General features: G+C 39.4%; 1 protein-coding gene across 1 annotated transcript; it reads right to left on the reverse strand.

Annotated features, from left to right (window-relative positions):
- Positions 1–5,504: 5,504 nt before the first annotated feature.
- On the reverse strand, positions 5,505–12,064 carry atp6v0ca (ATPase H+ transporting V0 subunit ca). The gene is made up of 3 exons (XM_008305339.1): positions 11,829–12,064; positions 8,583–8,766; positions 5,505–6,631 (listed from the first exon to the last, which is right to left on the reverse strand). Exons 1-3 carry the CDS (start codon positions 11,899–11,901, stop codon positions 6,427–6,429), a joined length of 462 nt encoding a protein of 153 aa, XP_008303561.1. The 5' UTR covers positions 11,902–12,064; the 3' UTR covers positions 5,505–6,426.

Here is a 12,064-nt window from a genome sequence, read left to right on the forward strand (position 1 = left end):
AAGGAGGCTGGCTGGGCTTCCTTTTTCCATGACCTACTTTACATGAGTGTGACCGTAAACAATAACAGGCAGCGGCTCCTGCACAGCAAGTTTTCAGCTGAGAGCAAACACTCCAGTCAGCCTGCTCAGCTAACGGGTGATTACACCCAAATATTTCACTTTAAATGTCATGAAATGACTACATTACCTGTAAAAGTTCTGCGTTTAAACAATCAAAAATGCTTATTGTGATGAGGGTAATTATTCTTCCTGTGTCAGTGTAATTGATGAGGGGAAAAGATATATGAAGCAAAGATGAGACTTCAGCAGTTAATTAAAAAAAAACAAAAAACAAACAAACATAAAAACAGATGTTTTAGCACAAATTTCACCCTTTTTATTTTTGGTACTGTCTTTCTACATAAGCTCACCATAGAAATAATTATTATAAGGAATAGGCAAAAGAAGGGGAATCAATATATTATACTCTATAAACCCCATAACAATATATATTTTTAATATGTTCTTGTTTCTTAACATTTTTAGGCTTTCCTTTTTCCTTTTGTGAAAGTTAAAATCTCTTTGGGGAAACACCAAAAATGCCTCTTTGCAGGAAAAAAAAAACCTGCCTTTTAACTAAAAATAGAAATAAAACAAATAAATTTAAATGCAATAATTTAAATTCTTAATTTAATTCTTAATTGCGCTGCATGTACTGTAATATCATGGTGAAGGATTACAACAATGGTCACTCAGCTCTCTGCAACCCCTAAGGTTAAAACAATCACAAGTATTTTTGTGGTGCACTTCCCTCTTTCTTACCTTTTGTAGTTTAAAGAACAAATTGAACACCTTTCAGCAAAAATAAAAATTCAACATTTTGGCTATTTTTATGTTGCAGTTCAATAAAGGTAAAAGGAAGTTCTAACTGCATTACTTTTGTATTGTATGTTTGGACATCATATTAATACAAAAACAAATGTACGTGACAGTGGGATGAGGTTTCAGCAGGTAGTTTGATAAACGATTAGTAAATACAGACATTTTAGTACAAGATTCCCTCTTTTTCTCTTTTTGGTTCTGTCTTTCAATTGGAACTCAACAAGTAAATAATGGGCCAAAAAATAAAAGTAGAATCAGTGTATTCTGAATTTATGAACTAAAAGGCAATAAGTGGTGGAAACTGCTCCTGGTGCTCCTTAGCATCATTTATGTAGAAACGGTATGTATAAAAAGTATTCACCCCGTTGGAAATTTCCTCTTTTTATTGCGTTTCGACATTCAGTCATGGTCAATTTAATTGTTGTTGTTGTTCTGCTGTATTGACAATGCATTGAAAATTTTTTTAAAAACTGACAAAGTAATTTATGTTAACTAAAAATATAAAACGCAAGTATGAAACTGTAGAATAGTAGATCATCTCGGTGCAGCAAATGTGTCTCAGTGACTGTAATATAAAGAGTCCTGTATCTGGAAGGTCCAGTCACCGGTGAGGCAGTACGATTGGTTATAACTACCCAATAAAAACACAAGCACACTCCAAGCACAGCTATGAAAACATTATTGAGAAGCATAAGTCAGAGGATGCATACAAGAAAAGTCACTGAATACTCAGTGGAGTCGAGTTAAATCCATCATTTAGAAATGGAAGGAATGTGGCTCATATGTAAATCTGAAGGCCTCATTGTGGCCAAATACCTCCATTTTTGTTTCATCTAAACCACAGAACCACATAGTTTGATTCCACCTGCAACACTGAATAACTTGTAAAACAATCTAAAGCTTGACTCATTTTCATCCTTTGGGCAATACAGGTTTTAAATTTCCTTTTTTATTTCTTTCTTCTTCTTTTTTTTTTAACTTTCAGCTGCTCCTGTTTTAGTTTATTTATGTTTTTGAACCTTAATTGCAATATTTAAAGTTTTTATTTTACTAACTTTGCCTTTAATATTACATCGCTATCCGAGTTTATTTGTGTCCAGACATCTTTTGTTCTCTTACTCGGCTACACTGTAAATGAGGCCTTCAAACCTCAGTGTGGTTTAAATAAAGGTTGATGCTGATGATGAACTTTCCTCCAGAAGGTCTTTTCTTTGTCCATGTGATCAGCAGCAGACTTCAGTGGAGCTTTAAGGTTCTGCTTCTAGAGGAGGAACTTCCTTCTTCATCAGCCTCTGAGCTCATGTTGATGTAAAACCCTGTGGACACTGACAGCTGTGTTCCAGTTGGTTCTAATTCACTGCAGATCTGCTTTTTGCTGATTCTTGGTTGACTCTTGACCATCCCGACCAATCATCTCTCAGCAGCAGGTGATCACATTTTCTTTCTGATTGTGGCAGTGACACAACTGTGCCAGGCACTTTATACTGACAAACAACTGTTTACATAGATGATTTTGTGATCTTTAGCTACTTTGAAATGTCTCCAAGGGAATTTCTTGACTTATTGAAATCAATGATTTGCTTTTTCAGAGCTTTACTGAACTCCTCAGACTTTCCCACTGTGGTGTTTGTGGCTGAATCTAAACAGTGAATCATCCATCCATCCATTATCTATACACCACTTAATCCTCACGAGGGTCATGGGGCGCTGGAGCCTATCCCAGCTGACTCAGGGTGAAGGCAGGGGACACCCTGGACAGGTCACCAGTCTATCACAGGGCTACACTTAGAGACAGACAACCAAGCACACTCACATTCACACCTACGGACAATTTAGAATCACCAATTCACCTCAACATGTTTTCGGACTGTGGGAGGAAGCCGGAGAACCCGGAGAGAACCCACACTGCACGGGGAGAACATGCAAACTCCACATGAACCAGCGACCTTCTTGCTGCGAGGCAGCAGTGCGACCAGCTGTGTCACCTTGCAGCCCCAGCCTGTAACAGTAAATCAAATATTATTAAACTGTTTGGACTGGTTTCTAGGAGTCAGCAGCTGTAGTGGAATTGTAATCACTCACAGCAAGTTAGAAGACCATGATACCAGACAACTGTTTACATCACCAAAACTGATTATTCAAGTTACCGTATGTATATCTTTGACCGAGTAGATTTTGTCATATGTCCAAAGACCTATCATACATTTACGATGCTGAACTCTGCCTGTTTCTATATGTTGTAACTATACCGTACACACGTGGACAAATAGTTGGTACCCCTCAGTTAATGAAAGAAAAACCCACAACAGTCACAGAAATAACTTGAATCTGACAAAAAGTAATAATAAATAAAAATTCTATGAAAATTAACCAATGAAAATCAGACATTGCTTTTGAACCGTGGTTCAACAGAATTATTTAAAAAAAAAACAAAAAAACTCATGAAACAGGCCTGGACAAAAATGATGGTACCCTTAACTTAATATTTTGTTGCACAACCTTTTGAGGCATCACTGCAATCAAACAATTCTGTAACTGTCAATGAGACTTGTGCACATCTCAGCAGGTGTTCTGGTCCACTCCTCATGAGCAGACTGCTCCAGTTGTCTCAGGTTTGAAGGCTGCCTTCTACAGACGCCATGTTTCAGCTCCTTCCACAGATGTTAATAGGATTTAAATCAGGGCTCATAGAAGGCCACTTCAGAATAGTCCAATGTTTTCCTCTGAGCCATTCTTGGGTGTTTATAGTTGTGTGTTTTGGGTCATTATCCTGTTGCAAGACCCATGACCTGTGACTGAGACCAAGCTTTCTGACACTGGGCAGCACATTTCTCTCTAGAATACCTTGATAGTCTTGAGATGTCATTGTACCCTGCACAGATTCAAGACACCTTGTGCCAGATGCAGCAAAGCAGCCCCAGAACATAACAGAGCCTCCTCCATGTTCCACAGTAGGGACAGTGTTCTTTGCTTGATATGCTTAATTTGCGTCTGTGAACATAGAGCTGATGAATTGAATTTCCCTTCTGGGATGAATAAAGTATTTTTCATTTCATTTCATTTCATTCATTCATTCATTCATGAACCTTGCCAAAAAGTTCCAGTGTTGTCTCGTCTGTCCAGAGAACATTCTCCCAGAAGCTTTGTGGTTTGTCAACATGCAGTTTGACAAATTCCAGTCTGGCTTTTTTATGATTTGTCTTCAACAATGGTGTCCTCCTTGGTCGTTTCCCATGAAGTCCACTTTGGCTCAAACAACGACGGATGGTGCGATCTGACGCTGATGTACCTTGACCTTGGAGTTCACCTTTAATGTCTTCAGTGTCAATTTTCCTCCTGCGGCCACGTCCAGGGAGGTCGGCTACAGTCCCATGGATCTTACATTTCTGAATAATATGAGCAACTGTAGTCACAGGAACATCAAGCTGCTTGGAGATGGTCTCATAGCCTTTACCTTTAACATGCTTGTCTATCATTTTCTTTCTAATCTCCTGGGACAACTCTCTCCTTGGCTTCCTCTGGTCCATGTTTAGTGCGGTACACACCATGTCATCAAACAGCACAGTGACGACTTGTAACCCTATAAATAGGCCGACTGACTGATTACAAGTTTGTAGACACCTGTGATGCTAATTAGAGGACACACCTTGATTGAACATGTCCATATGGTCACATTACTTTCAGTCTTTTCTAGGGGCACCATCATTTTTGTCCAGGCCTGTTTCATGAGGTTTTTTTTTTTTTTTTTTATTCTGTTTGAACCACAGTTCAAAAACAATGTCTGATTTTCATTGGTTAATTTTCATAGAATTTTTATTTATTCTTACTTTTGTCAAATTCAAGTTAATTCTGTGACCGTTGTGGGTTTTTCTTTCATTAACTGAGGGGTACCAACAATTTTGTCCACGTGTGTAAGTGGGATTACTATAATCAGTGAGCAATAAAGACAAAGGCAACAAGAGGCAGAAGCTGCTCCAAGTGCCAAATGCATGCACTGTAGAATGAAAACATACTGTAAGCATCTTTGTCACTAAACTGTTAATTAGGTGTTTTTATTTCACTTTTTACACATTGTAGATTAAAGTGTTTTTCTTGGTTAAAAACAGGCTTTTGGGAGACAATGACTCTGCAATTTTCTCTTTCTTTTGAACATTTGGTAAACAGAAATGTCACTTACGCTTGTGTAAATGAAACCCTAATTAACAAAACTCATTTAAGAAAAACACAAATTAAAAAAAAGTTCTTAATTCTATGTATGCTTGTGATTTTTCTTTCATGCCAGTAAAAATATCTTTTGGGAATGTCTAAAAATGCCTCTTTGCAGGAAAAAAAAACTGCACTTTAAATAAAAATAGAGGTAAAACTAAGGAATTTAAATGTTCTAGTTTAAGTTCTTGATTTCAGGAATGAAACTATACCGTATATACTATAATTATGGTAAAGGGTCAAAACAATGATCACGTAGCTCTCTGCATCTCCTAAGGTTAAAATGTAGTAAGTTAGGAAACAATCTGAAGTATTTTTGTGCAGCATTAATCAAAATAAAAATTCCATACACTGGCTAGTGTCGTGTTGCAGTTCAATTACAAAAGGAAGTTCTGAATGCATCATGATGACATAAAGAAATACATGTGACGGCGCCGTTCTGGAGGAGGTTGAGTTTTATTTGGAAATCTGACAGGCATGGCTGAACAGTGAGCTCTCACCTTGAACAAAAAAAATCAAGACAGCAGCACTACAGGTAAACGATACTAGTGTTTGAGAATGTCATATTAAACATAAATCCACTTTCACACGCATTTTACACTCAGACCATTCACACGCACGCGCACACACACTGTCAACTCCATGTGAACATGTGGACGTCCTCCATTAATAATCACACTACATCCAGAGGAATTCCAAGCACTTAGAACAATTACCCACAGTGCAATTAATCTAACTATACACAGATAATTTATATATTTTATGTATATAGGGTATTCAATAAACAGTATTCCATTTAGACAGTTTCAAAATCTTCATAGCTTTCCATAAATAGTGAAAAAAAAATGTGATTCAAAAATGGTCCCCGAAAAGAACATGAAAAAATAAAATACTAGTGTGCACAATTTTTCAGCAGTCTCAAAACAGAGAATGACAATAAAAACCACCAACGAAAAACAGAAGTCAAAGGAGGGGAATGGGCAGAGGGGTAAACGTTGATACTCACACTCACAGCACAGACTGGTTACTACATTTACTGGGGGTGGAGGGACTCTGGATCACTGTACAGTTTAAGATCAGACAATAAATCAGGCAGACTGTCCACACATCATCCCACAACAAACAGTACATCTTCATGCCCGTTCTGTACGCACAGGACCTGACACAACTGGATGGCTTTAAACAATATGGATAGATCACATCTACTGAGGACTGAGCTGTCGAAGTCGACCGCCAACTTGTTTCTGTCGCCATCCCATCCTGTCAGACCCACGGGGTGTAATGGAAGTAGGTGAAAATCTCCTATTTGTTCTCGCTGCTTTGATGTGGAATGAATGAGATGGTGTTTGATGGAGACACTTATTTTGTAGATAGGATGAGGGCCACGATAAGGCCGTAAAGACCCAGCACCTCGGCGAAGATCAGGATCAGGATCATGCCCACGAAAAGCCGGGGCTGCTGAGCGGTGCCTCTCACGCCGGCGTCCCCAACGATGCCGATGGCGAACCCGGCCGCCAGACCGCTCAGGCCCACACTCAGACCGGCACCGAGATGCAGGAAACTCCTGTAGACAAAAGCAAAAAGAGTCAGTTAATAATCACCTCTTCTTACTTTGAGAAGTCGTGCACGAAATCAGGATTTATTACTTGTGTCCATACCAGTGCAGGCATCACAATCTGCCTCATAGAGGTAGTTTATTTAGCGTTATTTTGGAAACAATACACTGGGAATCTTTGAAACTAAAAATGTTTCAGGTGGTGTATCATTTAAAGAGAAAGCTCCCTCAAAAAAAGTTCATCTAATCTCCTTAATGTCAGTCAAAACTTCACTGAAGGTTCCTCATCTCTCATATTCTCATCATATAGAGCAGAAACAACAAGAACAAATTTGATACAGTGTCTGTTTATTGGGAGATGACCAGTGAGCTATGGTTTCAGGGTTGATACCATTAGTGATTATTAGTAACTAAGTAGACTGATATCCAACAGAAAGAAACAACACATATGCAGTAAAAACAAACATCTTGGCGTCAAAAACCTGAAATGCACAAACTCCGAGACATGTTTATTTATGTTTTACATACTTGCAGACTTTTCAACGTCATCTGTTCAGTGCTGACATACTAATACTCTGGTGCATGCATCAAAGCCAAAGCAGTGCATTTTAAAATCAACTTAATTTGATTGTGAATGGGTTTATTAAAAAAAAAAAAAAAAAAAAAAAAGATAGTGCTAATTGGAAATGGAGAAGCTGAACATCAGATCTGATCATCAGGTGGCCTCTTACTGTTTAGACTCTTCCTGCCTGCTGTCTCCTGCTTAATGACTTCCTCTGGAACTTGAGTAACATAAACAACATGTTTCATGTGCTAGAAATATGTGTACCAGTGTTAATTATGTATGATTATTATTATTTGCTAAATATGCAAAACCACCTTTTTTTTTTTTAAAAAATATGAAAATCTCAGTATTGTGTCTTCCTGTATATGCTTCTTACCGCGGACACAGTTTATGCATACATTCTTCACATCAGATGTTATTTGAGGAGACGAGTCGACCCTGTCCATCATCAACATCATTTCACTATGATCTACATACATTTTATCAGGCTGGAGTAGCTAACATGGTGTGTTTTCAGATGTTAGTTCAAGTCTCCCTCTTCTCTTTAACAATACAAATGGGGCAGATTCCATGTTTCATTCTGGTAAAGAAACCAGTGGGATGTGACGGACCAGTGGTCAAAATGCATACATTAACTCAAGCTTTATCTCACACGCATACAAAAATGCCAAAGGGAAAAACAACAACAACTAGTTTTCTCATAAAAATCTGTTCATCAAGGTCGCTATATGAATAATGTGAAAGGACCACTCGAGACAGCATTCAAATACGTGTTCATGAGCGGCTGCCTGACAACATGCCGCACTTCTTTATTTTCACTGGACACAGTGGAGCAGGAGACGGCGACCGCTTGATGTCCGAACGCAACTCAGTCATGTAAATTTATTTTGGTCATTCATCCCACATAAGCCTGTACGGCTGAGTCTCAGCAGCCTCTTAGAACTGTGGTCAGTCATTTTCAGGAAACAAGTTGTGATGAGTCGACTGTCTGAGGCACCGAAGAGCCGGACACAGCAAATGTACCATGAAGAAGGAAGTCAAACATTCAGTCAACCGAAGACCCAGATGTTTTTCTCAAGAGTTGGCAGAGATTAAAACGGAGCTCACAGAACAGAAGTTACTGGACTCAAAGTCGAAGTGGAATTTTCAGTTGTCAAAAATCGATTGATTATATTATTTGACTGGTTGTCGGGACTTATGAGATTCTAACTTTGTTTCGTGTGTTTTGTTTCTAAGTTAAGGTCACTGGGGAGTTATGTGCACATGCAAGATGTAAACTAAGTGCATAGATATGACACAAAGATATGAACCATGTCTCTCATGTTACACAACTAACATGAGCAGAAATAACATGTTAAAAACTGAACCTGTGGGCGCATCAGAAGTTCATCTTACTTGTAAAGGCTGACTCTCTCAGAGATGTTGTTTGCTATCAGCACAGCCACCACCAGCCCGTAGATGGCGATGATACCAGCCATGACCACAGGGATGATGGACTTCATGATGAGCTCTGGCCGCATCACGGACATGGCAGCGATGCCTGTGCCGCTCTTTGCCGTCCCATACGCTGCTCCTAATGCTGAGAGTGAGAGATGAGAGCTCCTGTTAATTCAGCTGTTCGGTTCAGTGTGAATTAATTCTTCACAAAGGATCAATATTAACTCAAACCAGACAACATATGGATTAAGATGGAGCTTAATGGAACATAATTCAGCACGTTCATTGAAGATAGTTGAATACAACCCTGCACAACACGAAAACACAACAAGAAACACTGCAATATGCTCCACTGCCTCTTATCTCTTGTGCAGCAATAAATACTTGACATTAATACTTTAAAAAGAAAGAGACATATTTGCAAATCACACCTATTTTCAAGTTTACCACAGAAACCACCTTAGAAAAATAAAATAGAAACTGTGACAAATGGTTGCACTGTGAAGCAAAGATAACACCGCCCACTTCAATACTTTGATATATGACTATTTTCATGACTAATGACACGGATGGGAGCTTCTCCTGCAGTTTTCCTCTCCGCTCTGCTGTCACCTCATGTTTTACTGATGCCTGGTCTGCTTACATGGTTATTATCGCTGCATGTCTCCAGCCAAAAATGTTGCAGTTACAGTTTATTGGTTATGTCTACAATCTACAGTCGTCTACCGTAACACAGCAGCTCTGTGACCATCCCAACCTTTAATTTGTATTTTTTTCTGATTTTGATTATAAGTTTCCTTTTGTGTTCATTTTACCTGCTCTTACTTCTGTTTGCTGTGAATTTTTGTCTGTGTCAGAGAGGACTTTCTAAAAGCCACCTGGTCAGAGGTGTATTATTGTATGTATTTAATCAAAATGTTTTAATCGTCTAGACAAAGATTAGAAGATTGACAACTATCATTTGAACATTGTAATGTTTAGTGGATGCTGACACTATCAGAGGAGTGTTGATTAGACTGTTGATAGCGACAGCGTTGTCTTGGATTTCATGGTAGCTAAAAAAAAAAAAAAAGCAAACATGACGAATCCCAAAATGAATACCTTCCTCAACAGAAAAACAGAATAGGTTTTGATTTTCATGCACACCTTGTAGTCCCTGTTGTGTGTTGGTAATGCATTCGTTTTGCTATCAAACTAATCTGATCAAAAGAAGGAAAAGAATGTGTCACTGAGCACAGCATCACATTATTTGTCTCACATCTGCACTTCTATAACAAATCAACTCACATTGCAGACATTTATGCAGCTACTCTTTGTCACCTGGAGAGCGTAAATCATCAGCGGCCAATTACAGATTCACTGTATTTGATTTCGCTGGACACAATCAGTGAGTGGCTCTGAACACAGGATGCTATCTGTTTGCAGTGACGACTAGCGGGAGTGAACGAACAAACAAGTCGCACAATAACACAGCTTTTAACACTTCTCACTTGGCTGGCCGTGCCGTCACATTCAGGGGCTATGTACTGAGACTAAAACCAATTTTTAAAAGGAATTGTACAACCCAGCATCTCATCCAACAAATTATCTGCTTCACACAAAGCACCACTTGTCTTTATAATCTGGGAAGGAAGGATATTTTTTGCAGTTTGTATGGGCATAAAGTTAAAGATTTAAAAACTTCCTTTTTTCAAGATTTCATAGACTGAACCTGCAGTGCGTGTGATCCCAAAGCTGTTGTATTTACATCAATTTGATAATAAATAGTGATGGACGTTTCACAGATGTCAACTGTTAAATGCTCGATTGAGCTTAAGTGCTTTTTTTTTTTTTTAAAGACTTATTTTCCTTTTCTTAAAAGTTACACTAGGTGTTTCACTTCATGCACCTGTTTCCTTTGAGAAATCCTGGATCAGAACTATAATAAAGAATCAAACAGCACACATTATCAGATTCACAGCAGTAAAGCCGAAAACATACTGCTGTATCGAGGTGTTGCTGTATTCCTGTGGTACATGAAATAATGTAAATTTAATGTGAGGTGCAATCAATACATTTGTAAGGTATAAGGAACAGGAATTACAATTAAATAGTTTGTGAAAATATAACCACAACTTTCAGATCAGACACCTCTTACACACACACCTCAATACACAAGTGTCAGTAAGTCTTTAAACTTTAATAATGGATGCACTGATCCAATTAGATGTCGGCCAGAATGTCACTAATCCACATTAAAAATGTTTAAAATTTTGGACCTACAATTCATTCATTCAGGAACAACATACTTTCTGATACTTGAACAATTCCTAGATACATTTAGTGGGGGGAAAAAAGAGAGAAATGATACATAACTGGGTAGAAAGTTTTAGCAGACATCCTAAGACAAGATGCTGTCGTTTGTATCGGATGTCAAAAAGCTGGATTAGTGTATTTGTAGATTTATCATTTTAAAACTAACCAAAAAGTCAAGTTTGTCACTCATCATCAGTGATTTCATGGTGATTGAAACAGTGACATTTCTGATTCTGCAGAAAATAACATCACTTCACTGACAACTTTTTCAAAATTTCTCCCACTAAGATGTGAATTCTTTAGTGGAGCCTATTTCCTCTGTGACAGGCGGTGTTGGATATGAATGAATGAATGAATGAATGGATGGATGAATGGATGGATTCCCCCTTTAATTCATCACACTGATGTTTAGGCCTCAATGCTCCCTCTCCTGAGCAGCTGATTAAAACCAATGAGAAACCTGTGCTGTACCCACACCCTGCAGGAATCGTGTTTTTTTTTCTCCTTTAATTCACTAAGACCTGGCCTTCCCCGTCATCATGACAGATTATAAATGGCCTGACCGGAGCAGCTGTGATGGTCTGCGTCACCAACCAGCAGCAGCAGCAGCAGCTTCCAGAGCACATCGTTACAGGCTGATCTGATATAACCTGGATCACACCGAGGATGTCAGCTAGCTAAACGAGGAGCTGGCGGTCAGCGGCTTGATGTCGTCCCCCGCCTCTCCCTCTCGCATCCCTGGCAGGTGTTTGTGAGCCGTGACCGACCCAGCGACCACCGACACATTTTCTCGACCGCGACAACTGGCCCGCTGTGTTCGCCGTCATTGACACAGACACGATCGCCTGGCTAAGCTAGCGGTTGACGGTGAAAGGGTGAGATGTGAGATGGAGAAGCTGGTGTAGTTACCGCTGAAGACCATGGCCGCAGAGGCACCCATCACGGCGAAGAAAGGCGAGTACTCGGGGCTCTCCTCGGTCATTCTCGCTCTTTTCTCGGGGGGCGATACAGCTAACGGAGCAGACAGTCTTCTCTTCGGGGTCTCCTCTGTCCCACCGTCACCTCGGGGCAGGTTAAAACACTGGGAGGGGGCGACAACTTAGCTGCCAGCAGGAGCACCGGTGTAGAGGAGGAAAATGGCGAAA

This window comes from Stegastes partitus, unplaced genomic scaffold (genome assembly GCF_000690725.1).
Source record: "Stegastes partitus isolate 25-593 unplaced genomic scaffold, Stegastes_partitus-1.0.2 Scaffold43, whole genome shotgun sequence".
NCBI classification, from domain to species: Eukaryota; Metazoa; Chordata; class Actinopteri; family Pomacentridae; genus Stegastes; species Stegastes partitus.

What these genes read in the sequence shown, in the direction of transcription:
- atp6v0ca (XM_008305339.1), bottom strand. Translation starts at nt 11,901, where the DNA reads ATGACCGAGGAGAGCCCCGAGTACTCGCCTTTCTTCGCCGTGATGGGT. An exon ending in TGCGGCCATGGTCTTCAGCG is followed by an intron (nt 8,767 to 11,828) that starts GTAACTACACCA and finishes TCTCACTCTCAG; the next exon opens with CATTAGGAGCAGCGTATGGG. An exon ending in GAGAGAGTCAGCCTTTACAA is followed by an intron (nt 6,632 to 8,582) that starts GTAAGATGAACT and finishes TTTTGTCTACAG; the next exon opens with GAGTTTCCTGCATCTCGGTG.